The following is a 21,595-nucleotide window of genomic DNA, read 5'->3' on the forward strand; positions in this document are numbered from 1 at the left end:
AGCTCGTGTCTGCTCCGCAGGGGCCAGGGCCTGGGCTGGACACGGGCTGCCCCTTGGTGCTGTTGTCTGAGCCGCGGGCCACGGTCCTCTCCATGTGGCTAGTGTGGCTTCACAGCATGCCGGCTAAGTATGAGGGCGCAGCCCCCGGAAGGGGCGTCCTTAGCCAGAGGGCCTTCACGACCTCGCGCTGGAAATCATAGGGCGTCACTTCTGTTCGTTAAGCCGTCCCAAAGTCCCACCCAGGTTCAAGGTGAAAGATGCCACCTCTTGGGGCACAGCGAGGTTCTGGCGACAGCCGAGACTTACAGTACTGAGTCTTCCTGTTCGTGACCGTGAGCATGGTTTATATCTATTTAAATCTTTTTTAAAAAGCTGCTCACCAAAGTATTATACTTTCCTTTATTAAGTCCTTTTACATCCAGTGTTAAGTTTGTCCACTTAGGTACTATATTCTAGTATTTGTGTATGTCTAAATAATGATTTTATATTATTTCTTGAATTTTTAACATTATCCATAATTGTGGATGAAGACTTATATCCTTCACATGTCTTTTGGCTGAGTATAGAATTCTGGGTGTATATTTTCTTTTCATCAGAGTTTTGAAGACTGTGTTGCGTTGTTTTATGTTGCTGCTGAGGTACCTGAGGCCTGAGTCTTCCTTTCTCCCCCAGTCCCATGGCTTTTGTTTTTTCTCTTTTCCACCCTCTGTTTTATTTTAAAAGCCTTATGTGCCTAGATGGGGCTTATTTCCTGGTGGCTGTGACAGCCCATCATAAAGGGATGCACCGGCCCTTTGGTTGGGGGGGGGGGCCTCTGGATGTGAATATGTAGAAGTCTTGTCCTGTGGCGGTTCAGGTTTCTCAGAGTCTCGGTCCGTCGGGGTCCTGTCAGCCAGGCCTTGGGGGCAGCGAAGCAGAGGGGAGCCCAGGTGGTTTCTTTGAAGACGTTCCCTTGGTCGTTTTCTCTTTGTAACCCTTCGCCCCCGCTTCCCTGTTACACTTGGGTTTCCCAGGTTGTGTTTTCCTCCCATGAATGTTGCCCATGTCCCGTTACCTGGCTGGACAGTCTCCTGCCGTATGGGATGGGGAAGGTCCTGGGTGCTGACCACTCTGCTGAAGGACCGGCCAGTACCCTGTGGTCAGCCCTGTGCTCCACTCTGTCCGCTGACCCTGTGATTCAGGCCTGAGTCTCAGGAGTTGGAAGAGGGCAGCCTGCTGGCCGTTGGCGTCCCTCCGTCAGGCCCCAAGCTGTGGCCGCCTCGGCCTTGCCCCTGACTCGTCTTCATTTAAGTCTTTCACCTGTCGCTGTTGCCACTTCTGTTTTCTCTTTAATGGCTTCATTCTGAATTTAGTGGCGCTCAGGATAAAAAGAAAATTCCGTGACGAATCTGTCGTCTCTAACTGGAAGTCTCGCATACGTATTTTTAAATAAGTCACCTAATTATATCATACTTCTTGGGAATTGTACCTTTACTCTGTGGAACCAACTTAGCAAGAAGTGTAGGACACAACAATTCAGAAGAGAACAGTGCAAGTAAATGTTAATCTTTTAAAATACTGCTTAAAGGTATTGACTATTACTTTTGTTTTTCTTTTTTTTGAAATAAATTCAAACTTACAGAAAACTTGCAGTAACCGTGACATTCCTTTTACCTGGGATCACCAGGTGTTAACATTTTGCCATATTTGCTGTATAGTCTCCACCGTACACATGTGTTCACACATGCTTAGTTTTATTTCCTGAACCACTGGAGAGTACGTTGCAGACGTCATGCCCCTTTCCCCCTACTTTTCGGTATGTATTTCCTAAGAACAGGGGCCTTCTCTTACATGGCCACACAACAGTTATCGAAGTACAGAAATCTGATAGTGTGTGACCCATAACCAAACTGCTCCTTCATGGCACTTTTTTCCCCAGTCCGGGACCCAACCCGGATCATGCTTTTCTTTTCACTTCCCTAATCTCTTCCGTTGCCTTCGATCTGAAACAGTGCGTTATCCTTTCTCTGTGGTGACATTGGCGTTTTAAAACAGTTCAGGCAGTTACTTCATAGAGGGTCTTTCAGTCGCTATTACAATGTCTAATTTTGTGATGCGGTTCTTTGTTTTTCCTTGTAGCTTTTAGGGGAGTACGAGTCCCTTGGAAAAGAACACGAGCGAGTGAAGGTAACGAGGGGTCATCGGGTCATCGTCCCAGACGCCCTGTGGGGGTTCCCACGCCCCCCACTGTCCCCCCCCCCCCCTCGCCCCGGCCTCGCCCAAGTCACTCGCTTGTCCTCTCTGTGTCAGTATTCGTACTGTCAGACACCTGCCCATTTAACTCACAAGCTTCTTGGTTTTGTTAACAAGTATTTGTTGAGTGGCTATTGTATTTGAGGTGAATTGAGATGAAATTTTCCAAAGAGTGAGATACCATACAGATGCAAACAATTATTTAACACTCTTTAAATGCAAAACTTGGTTTTCTTAAAGTACTGGTTTTTGTGGGCTTGAGCTTGTCGATTATATTTTTGAATTCTTAAAGCTCTGTCTGGAAACTACATCTATTTGTGTTCAGTGAACCCACAGTACTGTAAGTGGGGTCCGAGTATTTCCATTGCATAAAACGAGGGTTGAAAGGACTCGGGGTTGGTGAGGGCGCCTGCGCAGCCAGGCAGCCGGGAGTCCGGGCTTCGGGAGCCAGCTGTTGACATCCGAAATCTCACCATCGCAGGGGTGTGGCCATTTATTGAGGGTTTAGTCAAGTTTGTGGCTAAAGCATGTCAGCTTCAGCACTGGATTATTTTTAGTCAGGTAAAGCTGATGAGCTGCACCTGTCACGCACGGCTGTTCGTGTGAACCGGCGCCGCTCGCTCATCCTCCTTGAATTCTGTCGGCTCAGTGGCGGATACCACGCGTGCTGAGTGTCCGTGTGATGTTCTTCGTAGCGCTCTCCTGTAGCTTTAGACTAGTTTTCTATTATGCATTTTTCAAATAAAAGGATTATACTTGAATATATGTCTTCTGTTCTCTGAATTTTCCCTTTATTTTCCTAGGATACATTAAATACAACTGAGAACAAATTGCTTGATGCACAAACTCAGATTTCCGATTTGAAAAGGTAAAACGTTTTGTCTTACTTAATAAGCAAATACCTGTTATTTCCTTTTAGCATTTAAATAAGTGTCTGTATTGAAAGAGATGAAAAGAAAGTGGATTATTTTTTGAGGAATTTTAAGCCCTTTGAGATTAGGTTTTATCCTAATCTTCCCTTACATAGAAATGCATTCGCATTTAGCCAGGGTTTTTAAATGATTAGAATATGTTGGTGGTTGTGCCCGAGAGGTATGCATTTCCCCAAACGTAATGTATTTTCTCAGCCTAGGGAAGATCTAAATGTCGTTAAAACATTGAAGAGAATTTTAAGGAGCAGGTCTGGTTCACTGAATTATTTTTATGCTCGAAAAAGAAAACTCCAAAAAGAAAACAGCGTCACACCAGTTTTGTGGTCATCACTTTCTGAAAGACCGGGTTTGGGGATTATATTTAGGATCCGAGTTGCTTGATTAGGTAAGAACAGAGTCATACATGGTCCCGATGGCAGAGTGGTCAGATGTCTCTAATTGGCTTCAGAAACATACTGTTTCGTATCTGGGGATCTTACTGCGCTGGTCAGGACGTCCCCTAGGGGAGAGGACGCAGCTGTGTGGCTTTGTTCAGTCTTTGCCGTGACACGTTCAGACCTGAGGACAGCTTTCTCACCAGCTTGGTGGAAAGCTCCTGTTAGAGCCGTTCTTTCTCGACCGTTCCTTGCAACAGGATGGTAAGAATTTAAGTTAAAAAGATGAGAGGAAGACGTATGCAAAGTTAACAAGAACAGAAGGAATGCAAGATATGCTCAAACCCGTTAATTGGCCAGAGCCCTTATTTTCTGTTGGTAAGCTTGAAAATAGGCTTTTATTCTGAACATGGCACAAATTCGATGAGCTGCCTGTAGATTGAGTTGTTGGGGATAATTTAGCCTTTGCATCTTTTAAGAATTAGGACATTCTTTTTAATAGCTCTGTTATTGGAAGTTAAGCCTGCTTTTTGTGAAAGTGTTACCTATGTGTATTTGTGAAACATGTACCTGTATGTATTTTGTATGTGTGAATATATAGGTAGTAGCATTAAACATGTTGGCATTGCAGTTTATTTGAGTACTTGAATTTATTTTATTTCTAGTTTATACATCGTATGTTTTGATCTGTAGTCAAATTTTTAAAAATTTAATGGATTGAGTCCATTCGTTTCCTTTTCCTTCAGCTGTAGGATGTGACGTGCCCCTCGGTAGAATTCAGTCTTTGCCTTTCTCTTTATTCTCCCTGATTTTGTTCAGCTTTGTACAGTTAATGGTGGCATTTGACTGTGACAAGGCTCGTGGACCTGCAGCTCCTTCGTCACCCCCTTCCTAGAAGGGCCTGTTACACAGTTTGTAGTTGAATTGTGTTTTAAGTTTGTTGAAATGTGCTTGAATTTTTCTTACTCTTCTGATTCAGGACAGTTTCGAAATTGGAAGCTCAGGTCAAGCAGGCAGAGCACGAAAGCCGGTTCGGCCTCCGCCGTGACTCCGGAGCGGCCACGAGTGCCCCGCGCGCCACGTAAGTCGTGTCCCTCTGTCTCCTCGGCCCTTCCGCCGCGCTCAGGCGCGCGTGTGTCTGGCTCGGAACGTCGGGCTGGGGGTCCTCGCGGCTTCCGCCGTGGGGAACGGCTGCTCGTTCGGCGCCGCAGGACGAGCGGAGGGGAGGACACGGCATCGCCCGGCGTCTGGGATGGGGGCGTTTCTGGGTTTTTTGACTCTGCCCAGCTGTGTGACCTTAGGCAGATCATTTCGTTTTTTGGAACTTGGTTTTATTTTCTGTAAAAGCAAGGACATTGGGCCGGAACATCTCGAAAGGTCCTTTAGTTCTAAAATCCCCGAGACGATGTTCCCACGTTAAGTCGTAAGGAGTTTTTGTTTAGTTTTTCAGAGTTAGCTTCACAATAATCTCAGAAACATCTTGATGAGACATTTACAGAATGAGTTTTTCAAGTTAAAATTGGTGTTTATTATGATTTTAGTATAAAAATATTAAAGAGATTACAACTTCACGATGACATTTATTAGAAAAAGATGATTAAATTGCAAATTTTAACCTAAGTCGTAACATGAGAAGCTTTCTCTAGATTTTTCTTAGTTAATCTTAGTAGAACATAGTGAATTATTTAAAGAAATAATGATGTGCGTAACTGCATTTGGACATTGAGAGACATCCAAAGGGAGGGCGGAGGCCGGGTCCAGGGAAGGCCTCCCGTGGAGGCGACCTGGAGGCAGAGGCGAGCGTGGTGGGGGGGTCGTTCGAGGGGGAGGTGTGGGGGGAGGGGGTACGTTGGGCAGAGAGGTGGCCCTGCTGAGACCTGAGGTGGGACTAGTGTAGTGTGTTTGCAGAATCTGGAGGCTGGTGTGGCCTGGACCGCGGGGAAGGTGCCGCCTCCCCGCCGCCCCAGCATGCACTGCTTCGTGAGCCATCGTCAGGGCTTCCAGTTTTACTCTCGAGCCCCCTGGGAAGCCTTCGAGGGCTTTCTGTAATACAGCTCTGGCCTCTGCCTTCCGTTTGTGTAATGTACTGCCGTGAGGGGACGAAGAACGGGAGGCAGAGGGACCGGCGGCTGTTGCAGGGCTGGGGGAGGGGGCGGTAGCTGCGGGGCGGCCCTAGGGACAGAGATTCTGGAGGCGGGATCACAGGACACGCAGGTGAGAAGAGGGGCAGTCGGGTAAGTCCTCTGTTTCTGTCTTGAATAGCTTTGAACTGGGGAAGAGGTGGGGAGAGCAGACAGTGGGGTAAACATCAGAGTTTTCATCTTGGAGGTTTTAATTTGAGACCCATGAGCCTTCGAAGCGGAAATCAAACAGGCAGTTATAACATTGCGTTTGGAGCTCAGAAATAAGGTCTTAGGCTGGAGTTACACCTTTGGAGTTGTCTCTCTAGGCAGTGCTTACGGCTGTAGGACAGACGGCTGTGTTTAGTGAGAAGTCAGTCCAGGGTCGAGCGCCGGAGAGCACCAGTGTTTCCATGCGGGCAGAGGAGGAGCTGGCGGAGGAGCCTGAGAACGAGCTGCCGGAAAGCTACGAGGAGACCCGGGCGGTCACAGCGCCGAGTGCTGCTGGGCGGGGAGGGTGGAGACGGGTCTGCTGGGCTTGCGAGCCAGGGGTTCTCGACGCCCCGAGAACAGTGGGTACAGTGACAGATGCGGACCCCAGTGGGGAGTCTGATGAAGGATGAAGGAGAACAGCCTCAGCGTGAAATGCTCCCGCGTGACCCTGAGTGTCGCGGTGCGTGCGCCGCGTCGGGGTTGGGGAGCCACAGCCCCCAGGCCAGATCTAGCTCACCGCCTCTTCTCGTAAGGCCTGCGAGCAAAGAGTGGTTTTTAAATGTCTGAAAATTTTAAAGTAGTAGTTCATGGCATGCGAAAATTACATGAAACTCAGATTTCAGTGTCCATGAAGCTGTGTTGGGACACAGCCGAGCGTACCCGTCCGCCTACTGTCTGTGGCTGCTTTGCACCGCGGTGGCAGAGTGGAGTTGCTGCGACACTGTCCGGCGGAGGAAACCGAAAATGTTTACAGTCTGGCTCTTCCCGGGAGAAATTTGCCATCCCCTGACCTAGACCGTCAGCAAGGTTCAGATTTAAAAACACGATATGGAGCAGCAGCAAAAAGTCACTGCAGGAGAGAGAGGACACTGTCCATGTTGACTTCAGCATGTAAAATGGTTCTACGTATTTTATGCGTTTATACAGATGTAGTAAAAGTACAAAAATATGCAGGGAACACTGAGCATTAATTGAGTATAAATGGTAGCTTTGGGGGAGAATGACATTACAGAGGTGCACAGGGGACCCCAGCTGTATCTGGAGTGTTACACTCTTTAAAAATCCAAAGGATGTACAGCAAAGGATTGAGATTCTATAAAGCAGGATGGTCGGTGCGTGAGTATTATCCGTAGTCTGCGCATGCGTGAAGTATCTCATGCTTTCAAAGTGAACAGCGACCGATAAAGGAATATACATAAAGAACAACGACAAATCGGTAAGAAAAAGCCAACTTCCTTAATAGAAAAGTGATAGAAGACTAGAAGAGGCAGTTCACAAAGAAACCTAAATGGCTAATAAATCAAAATTCAAAATGCAAATTAAAACAGTGATGGGAGACCACTCATCGTCAGACAAGCCAGGCTTAAATCCAGTCATTGTAAGTTTGGCAAAGATGTGAGGAAACAGGAACTCTCAGGCGTGGTTGGACTGCAGACCGGGGCAGCTGGTCTGGAGAGCCGTGTGGCAGCCTCGGTGACTCTGCAGACGCGCACACCCGGAGTCCGCGGTCCCCTGCTAGCCAGCGACCGGGGAGATTGTCCCGCAGGTCACGGCAGCGCGGCCGAAGGGCGGTGGGTGAGAGCGAAGGGTCCCCGGCCGGAGGCGTGGAGACCGGGTGCCGTCGGCGTGCTGTGGCCAGAGGGCAGAAACACTAGCGCTCGGCGCATGCACAGCGCTAAACCTCAAACCTGACGTCGAGTAGAAGAAGCATTACAAGGATGTGTGCGTCATGCCCTTTTTGTAATAAAAAAAGACATAATTTTACGTCTTACGATGAGAAATAGGGCAAGATGTTAGCATGTGTTAAAACTGAGTACGAGTGAGTGCTCGGTTAGCATTCTTTGTAATTTCTCTTAGGAGCGTTTGAAACGTTTCTTAAAAATCGGAAAGGGGTGACGGGGTTGACGTGACAATGGTTAAGGGAGACAGCTCCCAGCGAGCTGGGTGCGGGAGGAGCGGGGGGGAGGCGGGGCGGGCTCGGTTCCTGTCCCCTCTCTGGGCATCGTGAGGCTGTGTCCTGAGGTCAGGTCCGGGCTGAGAGGTGTGAGGAGAGCGAGGGGTTGTCAGTTGCTGAGGACAGAGGGGTGCCGCCAGCAGTGTTGGGTGTCCACCCGCTTTTGCAGTGACACCCCAACCTGCATGGCTGGGGGACTTTTTAGCAAAGCTCATTTGTAGGAGTATAGACACTAGGAGTGAGGTCGCTGTGGTCACCAGGCTCGGGGCTTCGCTGCCAGTCAGGGGTGACAGTGGGCCGGGAGGGGGGCAGGGCGGTGAGTGCCTGTCCCCAGGAGAGCACACCGGGCGGGCGGAGGGGGAGCTGGTAACGCAAGGAGCATGATCCACGGAAAGTTGGGGGGGCCACATGTCTTGGGGACCACGTGCTGTGGTCGTGCATGAGCACGGTGCCTGAAGAATCTGGAGTACCGGTTTCTTGAGCGGGGTGTGCCCTGCTAACGACAAAGCCCAGCGAGTGTCCTTCGAGGGGAGTGACCGAGGAGGGAGGGTCGGGTCCCTGGAGAGAGGTCCAGGCCGGCTCTGATGAGCGGATGCTGGGACCGCCCAGTGGGAGGGCGGGGCGGCTGTGCAGGCGAGCCGGCCGCCTGGGGCACAGCGCCTGAGCCCCCCGCCAAGCAGGGCGTGCCTGAGGACGAGGCGAGGGACAGAGTCTGGGACGGGCCGCTCAGTGCCGTAGAGCCTGTCCTCCCGTGCACTTGTTTAAATGAGGTCACATTTGAAAATTGGTTCTTCAGTCTCAGCAGGCACATTTCTGGGGTTCAGTGGCAGTGTGTGACTTGTGGCCGCTGTCTGGCCGCTGTCCAGACAGTTTCTGTTTGGGCAGAAAGTCCTGTCAGCGTCGTGGGTCTGGGGGCCCAGGAGGTACTCTTTTGCTCCTGCCCTGAGCTGTGGAGGGTGGGGGAGGTGTGAGGTGCCCCAGCGGGGCGTTGGGGTGTTCAGGGCTGCGGATGTGTGAGTACCTGACTCTTGACCGAGATTCGGGAGCATCAGAAGTAACAGAAACGTTAAACAACAATTCAGTGTAATCTTGAAACCATACTATAGCATTCATATATCTCAAGTAAGTTCGCGACACGCAGTGGTAAATTACCGGGCAAACGTACAAGGGTTCCCGAGCGGGTCGTCCTCAGTGCGTGCGCAGTTGAGGTGACGCCCAGACCTCGTAACGCCTGCCAACTGTCCTCGCTCGCACAGCGCGCTGGCCACCTCGGACGTCAGCAGGCGGAAGTGGCTGATACCAGGAGCGGAGTATTCCATCTTCACCGGCCAGCCCCTGGACGCCCAGGACAGGAGAGCGGGTCACCAGCCGGAGGAAGCCTGCGCTTCTGGGTGAGAAACTGTCACAAAAATTTTATTTCTTAGAGATTGCAATTGCCATTAAGTGTTCGGAAAGGTACAAGGAACCAGCTCCTTGTTTCCTCAGTATCTTCATTTTAAGGACCTGAGTGTAGGGTACTCCGCTCTCTAGGCCGTGCAGAGCTTGCTGGCCTGTGTTCCTGGCACAGTGGTGTGCCACACACGGGCTTCGAGACGCCGACCCTCTCCCCCTCCAGATGGCCCGAGCCCCCATGAGTGACCAGGGCGCTGTATAAAGATGACATTTCTGTATGTGCGTGAAAGGTTGGGAAACGCTGGCTGTCACGCGCAGGTTCACTTTTAACTTAATCCCATTGTATAGCGTACGTGTCCATCGCGGAGTGTGATTGGCAGCTCACGTTATTCCCCCAGCAACCCCAGGGAGCTGCGTGGCTTCGTTCAGGCTGCTGTGACGCCTGGTAACAGACTGGGCCACTTAAACGGTTCATTTCCCACAGTTCCGGAGGCTCTGAGTGGAAGTCAGGGAGCAGCATGGTCAGGTCTTGGCTAAGGCCCTCTCCCGGCCATGGCCTCACGTGGCCTTTCCTTGGGCCTGCCGCAGAGAGACCCCGGGTCTCTCCCTCTTTGTAGCAGGGCACTAGTCCCATCGCGGGGGCTCCACCCTCTTGACTTCGTCTGAACCCCGTCACCCCCCCAAAGGCCACACCTCCGCACACCATCTCCTCGAGGACTGGCGCTGCGATGTCTGAGTTTGCAGGCGGGACGCAGATGTTCCGTCCGCGGCACCGTGTGTCTGACGATTCTTCTTCCAGGTACCGTTCTCCCCCGGAGAAGGATCCCGCACCTGGAAGTTCCCCGACAAACTCACTGATAAAGAAACAGAGAGAGACTTCAGAGACGCCCATCATGAGGGCTTTAAAAGAACTCGACGGAGAAAAAATGTTTAAAAGCTGGGGCACGCAGACAGAGAAAGAGGACACTTCGGGCAGTAAGTACTTTATCCCTCATTGGACGCAGGTGGGTGTGGATTGCAGAAATCTTCCCTCTCCCACTGCTTACGTTACCTTCTTTAAAACGATGGTCCTCAAGCAACGAAGTAAGTCTGTTACTGCTGCCGCTGCCCCGTTTCATAGGTAATCACCCCTAGTTAATAATTTATCACTGTCACTGCATAACAGATACCTTTTATGTAAAGCAAATTACACATTATAGTCTGGTTATTACAGATTTATGTGACATTCTTAAGGATATTTACAAATTTTTTATATCAGTTCGTCACATCAAAAAGTTAAGACAGACATTTGGTGTTCGTGAGCTAAGGTGTAGCATTTCCCCTCCGCCCTGCTTGGTCACTGAGCATCCATCCCCAGGGCAAGAAGTATCCTCGACACGCTTTCCCTCAGGTGCAGGCGCTCGCATCTCTTCCTTGTACCTTCCTGCGCTCACTGGGCCGGGCTGCCAGTGGCACCATTAACGTCTTGGGTGCTGCGTCTCCGAAGCGGTCTCCGTCTCCTGGTAAATACAGGAGTGACCTTCTTCCTAAAAATAAACTCTCTTGAAAAATCACCTTGAATGCGAGTTGTAACAGGGAACCAAAATGAGTGCATTAGAAACTCCCATATTTTTCTTCTTCGGGCATTTTTTATCATAATATGGTGCATTTGCAAATATTCATTATAATCTTAAACAGTGAGAATTGCTTGAAACCATCTGTTAATAAAGGCGGCTGATTGAAGCTAGGTTTATCTCATTGGATTTTTTTTTACGTTTGCCTCATAGAATTAGTGACTCCTCGACAAACTGAAACACCTGTCAATGCAAGTCGGTCCCCAGAGAAATGCGCCCAACAAAGACAAAAGAGATTTAATTCAGCTTCGCAGAGATCATCATCTCTACCTCCTTCAAACCGTAAATCAAGCACTCCAAGTAAGAGCTAGATGTCTTATCCCTTGGCTCAAGGAGTGGCAGTCACGCCTCACACAGACGTTTTCCGTCCCCCTCATAGCCCACGAGCACCTAGCGCAGTGCTCTGCGCACAGGGTCCCTGAATGTGATCTCGTTAGATAATTGCACCGTCCGATCGCACAGGTATTATAACTGAAGAAACGATGACTTCGTTGAGTCTGCGTGTCCAGCAGCTTTCTGCAACTAGCATTGCTTCAGCTTCTGAGACAGTGGACAACTGCCCGGTTTATCGTTAGTTCAGACGTTAAGCTAGCTCGCAAGAAGATGCTGCTGTTCGTGTGTTTGCCTCAGGCGACTCAGCAGGAGTCACCTTTTCCTTAGGCAATTATGGTTTTTATCATAACTTAAAATCCACAGTTTGAACTTTGGGTGTCTGCGTCCTCAGTTTTCGTGTCCGTGACAGCGGGGAGGGCCCTGTGTGACGGCGCTGTTCGCCAGGGCTCGGTGTCTCTGTCCTGTTTCCAGCCGGCTTCTCAGATCCTGAAAAACCAGTTTTGAGGCAGAGTGCTGAAATTAGTGTGATCTACTAAAATGTTGACAGTGGTCCCCTCTAGATGTTAGGATTATAAATTATTTTATTTTTTATACTCTTATTTATCTTTCAAAAAGTTTAAATGAAATTGCATTTATTATAAAGTTAGGAAAAATACCAGAAAAGAAAGTATATGTTCTGCTTATGTAACAAATATATTATATAGAAGGAAAAGAACATTTCCTCTTTGTTTTTTTCTGTAGCAAAAAGAGAGATTATGTTAACACCAGTGACTGTGGCTTATAGTCCAAAGCGGTCCCCTAAAGAAAATTTGTCTCCTGGATTTAGTCATCTACTTAGCAAAAATGAAAATCCGATTCGGTAAGTCCTCCAAAACTGTAGAATAAAATATACATATTATTGGTTTTTAAAAAAATGTCACCTATGCCTCTAGCTATCACTAATTTTTTAGTTGTCAGGAACTCTGGATATAAATTGTTTAAACAGAGGCCGTACTAAAAATTAAAAAATACTGTAATAAATGAAAAGAGTTTTTAAGTATGTAAACTGGCTACTACTAAATTTAAATGTCATCTCAGAACCCCTCCAGTTTTCGGATGTAGAATGATAATTCTTTGTTTTCCTGGAAAGGTTTATGATACAGAAAAATTTTTGAGCCATTTGTACAGGAAGGTGGGGCGTCCCGGTACGGCCCCGGCACGAAGCGTAAGTCTAGCCGTGCCGCCGAGACACCTGCCGTGCGGCCACCGCGTGCTGTCGGGGGGAGACTCCCGACTCCGGTCGCCCTGCCCCCTCGGGCTCTGGGAGAAGCTGAGCATGTCGAACCTCAGTTTCCTCTCATGAAATGGGGATAAGCCCCCATGTACTCCCTGAGGTGGTTGTGAAGAGATTCCGCACGGCGGACGCTTTAAGTCCCTTGTGTGAAGCTCTAATTTTACGTGAGAAAATATAAATTTCAGTTTTAGAAAATTATATGACCAGCTTTCTTTCTTAGAAAAATAGGTGAGTGTGTGAGTTAACCGGGCGCCAGCTCGTCTTTCTAGTGGCGATAGGGAAAATCAGTTAACATTTTTTTTCTCACAAGTGACTTGCTTCATTCAATAGATTTGATATACTTTTGGATGATTTAGATACTGTTCCTGTGTCTACGCTACAACGTGCCAACCCAAGGAAACAACTCCAGTTCCTCCCTCTAGATGACGCGGAAGGTATCTTTTCCTAAAAAATTGTTAGTTATGGTTTTTAGTTATTCATTTTGCGAGTCTTGTGTATTTTCGTGGTTCTAAGTTTAGAATATCCCGTGCGTTAGTATTTTTTCTACCCAAGGGCTTCTAAAAATAAGCATTCACGACGCTCATGTTGTGGTTGGTATTGATACCCTCACTGAAAAGCTGGGACACGGAGGTCCCAGGATGGTGACGTTGGCCACCAGGGCCACGCTACTGGTTTCCTCTGCATTGTTCTATAATTTTTATGCAACTTTGGTTTTGGGGAATGTTTTTCTTTTTTTCTCACTTGTACTTTAAGTTTGGAATAAAGTTATAAGATAATGCATGTGAAATCACTTGGGTAGGCCCTGAAATGTTAACTCTTTACTGTTAGTATAAATATGTTTAATTTTTAAACTTTCTTTTTTGCTTCAAGGTTACTTAAAGTTCATTTCAGTTTATGGAAAGTTCGATATGCTCATTTAAGGAAGTCGTGAAGGTTGTTGAACTGAGGGCAAAGCTTTTAGAAATTCTGCGGAGAAGTCACCTCATAAATACGATCGATCCTTGATTCTGTTTTCATTGCATGTTTTGTCCATGTCACAGCTATTTCCAGAAAGTGAAGTTGGGTACTGTTTAGTATACATGCACTCTGTTAGAGAAATCGGTAAGAAATAAATTTCTTTTCTCTCCAACAGAAAAAAAATATTCAGAGAAAGCCACCGACGTCCATGCTGATCATAACTCCTCCCCCGAACCATTGCCAAATGGGGCGAAGACCTTCTCTGTGAGACCCGCCTGGGAGAGGAGCAGACCCCCCAGCCACGAGCCGTGGAGGCCTGGCCCGGGCGCACAGCACGGCCACGACTTTGAGTATACCGCCAAAATCAGGACCCTAGCCGAAACGGAACGGTTTTTCGATGAACTTACAAAAGAAAAAGACCAGGTAAAAACAACAAAACATTTTGTAGATCTCTTTCCGAACCTGACAGTTGTGTCTCAGGAGCAGTCAGAAGGGAGTTACTGAGTCAGACCCGCCCCAGGAAGTTACTGTGAATTTCACACCGAAGCTGCACTAGCAACGTGCGTGAGCCGAGCTGTCGTTACTAATTCTGACAGAGGGAACTTATGGGAAGACGGGATGGACAAGAAAATCCTAGGCTGAAGTCTTTTCTTTCCATTCTGTGTTATAAACCTCGCTGCCAGTAATTAGAGTTCTTCTATTTTTATTTAAACTGTTTTTGTGTTAACAGATTGAGGCAGCGCTAAGTCGAATGCCTTCTACTGGAGGACGAATCACTTTGCAGACGAGATTAAATCAGGTGAAATGTCTTAGCTCGAATCTATTTTAGAGGCTTGATGCTAGGCAGTGCCCCATTTATCCAAGATGACTTTTTAAAATCACGGTTTCTAGGCGCACCGAAACAATCAGTCGAAACTTAGCTTTTACAGAAAGTATTTGGTGCTTATATCATATTTTATCACTGCATGCTAGTTTTCAGGAATAAAACCTGATTTCACCTTTATACTTCAAGAAAATGCTGTTCGTGCCATGATTTTCAAGAAACTAACTTGGGAGCAAACGGCAACATGCCTTTTAACAGATTTCGTGTTGTTAAGTCAGTGCTCTCTCTCACAGTAAATCTCCCACTCTGTGTTTTTTCCCCCTCCAATCTGTAATTTGTTTCTGAATCCCTTTGTAGTTAGTAAACGTAACAATTGCATTTTGCAGCTGGAATAGCTGTAGAAGTTAAAAGAGAGAGAGGCATGGTTCCGTCGGCGGGCGGGAGGTGGTGCAGGCGACATGGCCCCTGTGTGTCTCTCCTAGTTGCTTTTCAAAGAGAATTAAAATGCATGAAGCCACGGGACATCTTAGATCTGTTCTTTTTGTAACATTTTAAACATAACAGCGAGTATATGTCTCTTATGTAACAGCATGTTTTGGCTTCTCCAGTGCTTTAACTTTAGGAAAAGTTCATTTTCAGATTGATCTGTGCTGCCAGAAAGAAAGAAAGACACAAAGAAAGCGGGAGAGTCTTTCTCTAGGGCCGGTATCCCGAGGGCCTGTAATTTCTCTTTTCTCCTGACTTTAAGTTTTCTTGTTGTTTTTGTTCTTCCGAAAATTTTTATTCAATAATTTATAAGACTCAACACATGAAGCTGTTCTTAAAATAGTTTACTTGGAAGGCAGAAGGAGACACTATTGATACTCTGCTTCTAAATCTATCTGAGTATGTGGCCATGCCACCCTGAACGAGCCTGGTCTCGTTTGATCTCGGAAGCTCAGCAGGGTCGGGCCTGGTGAGTACTTGGATGGGAGACCACCTAGGAAGACCAGGCGCTGTAGGCGTTAAAAAAAAAAAAGTAAAAAACAAAGATAAATGTACCTCTGAGACATTTGTTTATTTTTATATAATCATAAGCTCTTAGAACAAGACTTAAAGGGCACTGGTTTCTGTTCATATATTTCAAAGCTCTTTCAGTCCAGTAAGAGGACAAAATGGCAGCAAAAGGGCCAAGGATGCTGTTATATGCTCCATACGTGAAAAAGTTAAATCAGGCAAAGGAGATGAAATACGTTCAGTCTCATCAGTGAATAAAAAACAATATACCTTTAAACAAAAGCATTTTAAAAAATTATTACATCGGAAGGTATTGAAAAAAACAACCACCCACTACCTAAAATGGGGAGACGCTTATTCTCACCCCGCGGGTGGAAGGAGGAGCCGTCACGCACTTGCTGGAGTCCAGCTTGACGTGTGGCCAGAGCTTTCCCATTTTGCGTTCCTCCGGACCTAGTGTTTGTCCTTCTGGGAACGATCCCTAAGCCATTACATACAGATATGTGCAAGGAGATATGTTTAGGAATGTTTATTGCAGCATTATTTATTATATCTAAAATTAATAGCAACCTGAATTTCTACTGAGTCTTGGTTAAGTGTACATCTGATGAATATTGCACATTAAACGGTGTAGAAAGATAATTTATAAACAAGACAAGTTCAGTTGAAAAACATTTTGAATTGGATGTTTGATTCTGTTTTTTTCTTAAATATGGTCAGCATATCTACACACACACACACACACAAAAAAAAAAAAACAGGAAAGAGGAACAGTGCTCGTGACTTTCTGCTCCTCTGTCTTCTAAATGTTCTATAATGAAGATGTAATCCTTTCATAATTAAAGTTGTTAAAGAGAACATTTTAATGTTTTATTTCAGGATACCATTGGAGTTAATACTGAACAAAGTATCTAAAATAATAAATATATATTCCAGGCACCAGTTATTTCATAGGAGTGCTGTTTATTTAAACATAGCAGTTGTTGTATTGATTCACTGTGAAATCCTTTGTTCCTTAGAAGAGTCTTCTCCAAATGGTGTTCTTTTTAACTTAGACGTTTTCGTCAGAAGAAAGTTACTTGCTATATGTGTCAGTGGGGTGGGCACTGGTCAGGGTGCCTGTCAGTTCTGGTGAGATGTGACCTAGTTCCTCTTGTACAGGCTTCAGTTCAGAGCAGTTAAAGGGTCATCTCCTCCCGGCCAGTTGTGTCGCTGTTGCTGGAATTTCCATCCTCAACGCACCAAACGTGTTGAGGATATTTTAAAGTACAGCGGGTATTTGGACTGGTTGAAAAGTTGATTTACTCTGTTCAGTTTAAAAGAAATAATATAAAGATGGTTTCTGTAAAAAGCAAAATACCTGATTTTAATGTTTATTCTTGTTCTTTTGCTAAAAGAAAGGTCAGTTGGTAGTAATTATAGAACAGGTGATGTAGACTTGAACTCTAATTAAGCTTTTCCCGTTATTTTCACCCAGGAGGCCTTGGAGGACCGTCTGGAAAGAGTTAACCGAGAACTGGGCTCAGTCCGCATGACATTAAAGAAATTCCATGTCTTGCGCACCTCTGCAAATCTTTGAGATTTGTAGCTATTAAATTTTGAGACATTTTTGTTTGCACTACTGTATAATTATGCACTCAGAAAAGGCAAACTATTTTGTACTGTTTATAAGCCTTCAAACTGTAGTTTTACAATCATGCAATTCTTTAACTTGCTATTTTATACTTCAGATGGCCACATATTTTCAAGATATTTTTGTTATGCTCAGGAATCTCTTGTATATTTTACTATTTAAAAAGTATTATTTTTAAATAGTATATGTCTCCAATTTATATCATGAATAAGGAAATGTAATTGGGAGGCAGCTTGTTTCTAAACAAATAGTATTATCCTTTTACAATTTGCACACCAGTTTTGTAAACTTATTAGACATTGTGAATATGTTTTTTTCTTTTTAAATAAATGCTTAAGAATAGCATTCATAATGATAGACTAATACATGCTGAATGCAAAAAACAATTATAGCATACCCTGGATTTTAGCAGTTTTGAGGTTTTTTTGAAAGTGATAATGCAATTCTTGTCTGCAACATTTGTCTTAGAGTGACTATTAGATTAATAATAATGGAAGTATTGGAAATAATGGAATACTGGAAAGCTTTGAAAACTACATGAATAACTCATTTTATTTCCCTTAATCTTTATTATTTGCGAGGAAAGGAAAGTGAGAGAGATATAATTTTCTGATTTGGTTATACATAGTGCTTTTCAGGAAAACGTTAAACAGTTGGCAGCTTTCTGCTCATCGTTCGGAAGGTGACTCGTGTCCCGCCCTTGGCCGTAGATTGATGGAGAAAGCTGGTGAAGTGTGGGTCGCCACCCAGGGAGGTTTATGGGAGCAGCCCTGCTGTCCTCGGTGTCGGTGGCTTCGGCTCCCAGAGTCATCGTGCAGACACTTAACCCCCTCCCCCGCTGCCAAAAACGAAAAACATATTCCCGCAGTTGGGGCCGCAAGAACAGGGTCAGGCCAGAGCACCCTACTCTGCTTGTTAGTGGAAGGGACTGTGTCTAGGGCTCGCAGCCTTGAGCTTGGTCTTGCGGGGGCTCTAGCTCCCTGCCTGGGCAGTAAGCGCCTCCCGGCCCTCGGAGTGGGGCTTGGGGGGGGGCCGTGCTCTGACCAGGAGGTCCGGCGGGGGTGCAGATGGTCGTACAGAGCCAGGCCGCGTGGCGCCCCACTTCTCTGTGGCCAGTCCGAACCCAGCGCCCACGCTCGGCGCGTGCTGATAAACACACCCGTTTCTCACTCCCACAGCGGGTCCCCGGAAGCGCGCAGGTTTAAATGTCGGTTCACTCTTTCCTCCTCCTGCGTGGCTCTTAATCGCATGCAGTTCCAGTGCAACAAGCCCACCCTTACTCCGTGCGGGCACATGGGTGCCTGCGAGCACCCTTCACCAAGGCTTCCCTGGCCAGCTGCAGGCCTGGCGCCCGCAGCCTCGCTCCCTCTCAGCCGGGCCGCAGCAAGGAGGGGCCACGCAGAACCGCACTCGCCAGAATCACGCGCCTTTACGCTAGTCTTTTTTTTTTAATCTCTTAGTTATGTTAAAGAAAAGGTTTGTTTTAATCAAGCTCCACTACAGGCCTAATCAAGGGATTGACTTTACGGGGATGTGCCCTTCAATGGGTTCTAGTTCTAGTGCATTAAAAACTAACCCGAACACTGTCAGGCTATTTCATTGTTCCTTCCTTTTATTTGTAAAGTCTATAACATTCTTAAGAATAAAGAAACTGCCATTTCAGAAGAGATTACAGTTTTATCTCCTCAAGGAGTTATCAGCCCCTGGTCTCTATGGGCTAATTCCAAGAAAGGCATTTAGCGCATCAAAACAGATTCCTTGTCTGCTTTCTCAGAAAACCTGCGCTTTCATTTTTGAAGTGTGCAACAGGTTGGAAATATCAGTCACGTATTTTTTTTTTTAAAAAAATTATTTTTTACTTTGTAGCTGTGAAGAGGGAAACCAAGGAGAACCCTTTCAGCCGCCATTCTCTTTGGCGGTGTTTAAGTTAGCGGGCACTCCGCTGAAACACCCCTCGACCTGAAGGCAGGAAAGGTGGCGGTTTTGGGAAGCAGCTCCTGACCCTGGGAGGTGAACTACGTTTGTTGCAGGCTGGGGCTGAGCCGCAGCCAAGTAAAAAGAAACAACAGCAAAGCCTAAGTGAGTCTTCCACTTCGGGGAAGTGCCTTTTTAAATGCCAGTGTTTACTCTCTCTGCACCCCATCCTGCCCGCTTGTCTCCCTTACTGAGCCGCCTGCGGTGGGCACAAGTCCCTCGGGAGCCAGGACTTACAGCCTCAGATAAACGTTCCAGCTGAAACAACAGGCAGAACCCGGACTGTGCAGCTGGGGGTGGGAGCCTGGGGACCTGGGTCTCGTCCTGACCGCCGCCTGCCTTCCTCAGCCTGAGCGGTGGAATGAACCCGCAAGAGACCTCTTCAGGGAGATCATGTAAAAGTGCCTTGTGCTTCGTAGATTTTCAGTAGATGGTACATTTCAGTTTCATCCCAAGTTAAATAGGCTTTTGAAATAGTGATTTTGCATTTTTTTTTTTAAATAGAAAAGTGGATTGTGTCCCAGGCAATTGACTTAAAAAGTACCTTGGGTTGGTTGACATTTCTGTCAGGTGGCCCAAGGTAGTCTCTCCACCCCTTTGCCAAAAATGAGCTTTCTTGGAGTTTAAATGAGCTTTCCTCTGGTGTGAGTTTTTTAATGACTAAAAAAAAAAAATCGATCAGCTGTTGCGTGTAAGTTCAGAAGGCACTTTGATCTTAAGCAAGTGGTTTTGGGGTTGTTTGATATCGCCGTAGGCTACTGCAAGGAAAAAACGATTGCCAGTGTAATCACCGTGACTGCCCCTCCGAGTGCCGCACCCATCCGGAGGTGGCGGTGGGCCGCGAAGCAGGACGAGCCTGCTACCGGGTGCTGGATCCGTGATGAGGATCACGCCGCGTCGTGAGAGTTTGATAACCACCAAGACGTGTCCCCCCTTTTAACTTAGAAAAGCCAGGTGCTTTGCTGAATGCCGTTTGAATTCTGTTCTGCACTAATGGATGTAGTAAAATGATGACATCTCCGTCGCTTTAAGTTTTACATATCGCAGGAGCAGTTTTCACTAAATTTTAATGTGCAACTTGTGCCGTGAGTCTCTAAGAAGCTTTAAAAAATAAACGCATACCCAGAGCTCTAGGAATCATAGGGGTAAATCACATTTACCCATCGTGAGTGACTGTACGGTTATGAGATTTGTAGGATCTGATTTGAACCAATTACACTGCACAAATTTTGCAGGAAATCATTTCCTGCCCTGCTGGCGGTTCCGTGGCAGTTTGATAATGTATTCAACTACACCCGTATTCTCGGGACCTGTGTTAAGCTTTTTCTTTCAGGTTTGTGTTTTATTTCAACAGACCCCTCTCACATACGAGGGAGGAATCGAGCCATACATTTGCGTTTGCTGGATCTTACGTGCCTCTCGCTGACCACAGACTTCAAAGAGAATTGTTTTAGTCACAGTGTCACTGTGGCAGTGACGTGTAACGTGGGCGACCGGCTTCACGCCGTGCTGCCGACGGTCAGACAAAGCCACGTGCTTGTTGCGGTCGTTAAACCTTGTCCCTGGAAGCTCGTGAGAGCAGGGACCATCTCTTCATCCTTGCAAACAGGCAGTCAATAAACATCTGTGGAGATGAGCGGCGTGTGTGTATTTATTCACGCCGGCTAACTGTGGGATCTGATCTCCAGCAGTGCTAAGTCCTCGAGTTGCTGGCGGTTTGATTGCAGCCATCACGGGCTTGCAGCGGTGTGGTCCGGGGGCCCCGTTCCAGCAGGCCGACGGGCTAGGGGCCTTGCTCAAGATGTGCATGTTGTGCAAATCCTTCTTCTATGGGTCTCGGGGCCCCTCTTGGTGGCGGGAAGGGGCTGAGGGTTTACTCTTTGAGGGGACGCCTCCACTTTTTTCTCTGATCAGACCGGTGTTTTGAGGCCGCTTGTGTTTCCAAGGCTGACGGGAACCCAAGCAGATCCCAGTTTCCGTGGCGGCTTCGCCCTCCTGGCTTCGGCTGAGCTCACCTGGAACTGCTTTCGTTTTGGCCTGCATCGCCCTTCCCGGAGAAGGCACGCCTGTGTCCTCGACCGCGTAGGGTGACACTCAGCGCTCGGTCGGCCACCAGGTGCCCCGGTTCATTCCGTCACTTCAGCTCTGGGCCAGCGAGTCCGGCCTCGCTCAACCTCAGTACACACCGTTTTCGGTTGCATGTCACCCAGGACCCCCTTGGTCCTTTCGTTTTCCACCCGGCGGGTCCCATCGGGAAGGGACACCAAGGTGTTCCGATCCACGTCCAGTTCCTCCCGAGGGCCGGGCGTGCCTGACGCCGGTTCCTACGACCCCGGAGTCCGGCCCCGCGTCTGGGTTGGGGCCCGGGTCTGGCTAGCCGGCGACATCCAGAGGCCTCACGACGTCTCCCCCTAGATCGGTCCCCTGACTCCCTAAGAACTTCGCTTCGCAGGCGGGAGCGCCGCGGGGATGCTCGCCCCCTCCCCCGCCGCGGGCCGGGCTCGCCGCGCACGGGGGTGCGGAGGGAGCGGGGGGCCCCGCGCGGCCGGCTCTTCCGGCGGAGGCGCACCCCGCCCGGCGCGCGCGGGCGGCGGCGGCCGCTGGGGCGCGCGGGGAGCGAGGCGGCGCGGCGGAGAGCGGTCCCGGGCCCGCGCCCCGCGCCCCGCGCCCTGCGCCCCGAAGCGCGCCCGCCGACGGCCCGGGGCCTGCCCGCGGGGCCCGCGGCGTTGGCGGCGGCGCGCGCGGAGCCTCGGGGCGCAGCCGGCCCCCCCGGCGG

The 21,595-nt window shown here is 47.9% G+C and overlaps 1 protein-coding gene and 1 pseudogene across 9 annotated transcripts in view; both read left to right on the plus strand.

Annotated features, from left to right (window-relative positions):
- The window catches only part of MPHOSPH9 (M-phase phosphoprotein 9), a 47,998-nt gene extending 27,543 nt beyond the window's left edge, over window positions 1-20,455 (plus strand). For 6 of the 9 annotated variants that reach the window (XM_036220254.1, XM_036220257.1, XM_036220258.1 and 3 more), the window contains 11 exons: window positions 2,119-2,166; window positions 3,036-3,100; window positions 4,518-4,619; window positions 9,082-9,216; window positions 10,017-10,192; window positions 10,984-11,130; window positions 11,905-12,022; window positions 12,767-12,870; window positions 13,569-13,816; window positions 14,124-14,192; window positions 16,690-20,455. In XM_036220254.1, coding sequence (XP_036076147.1) covers window positions 2,119-2,166; window positions 3,036-3,100; window positions 4,518-4,619; window positions 9,082-9,216; window positions 10,017-10,192; window positions 10,984-11,130; window positions 11,905-12,022; window positions 12,767-12,870; window positions 13,569-13,816; window positions 14,124-14,192; window positions 16,690-16,791 — 1,314 coding nt within the window. In that variant the 3' untranslated portion in view covers window positions 16,792-20,455. Of the gene's footprint in view, window positions 1-2,118; window positions 2,167-3,035; window positions 3,101-4,517; window positions 4,620-9,081; window positions 9,217-10,016; window positions 10,193-10,983; window positions 11,131-11,904; window positions 12,023-12,766; window positions 12,871-13,568; window positions 13,817-14,123; window positions 14,193-16,689 lie in introns of those variants that run through there. The other 3 variants (XR_004950757.1, XM_036220256.1, XM_036220259.1) reach the window with 3 other exon arrangements.
- On the plus strand, window positions 15,102-15,220 carry LOC118603591 (annotated as a pseudogene).
- Window positions 20,456-21,595: the final 1,140 nt, after the last annotated feature.

Source organism: Rousettus aegyptiacus, unplaced genomic scaffold, assembly GCF_014176215.1.
Source record: "Rousettus aegyptiacus isolate mRouAeg1 unplaced genomic scaffold, mRouAeg1.p scaffold_m13_p_5, whole genome shotgun sequence".
Taxonomy (NCBI): Eukaryota; Metazoa; Chordata; class Mammalia; order Chiroptera; family Pteropodidae; genus Rousettus; species Rousettus aegyptiacus.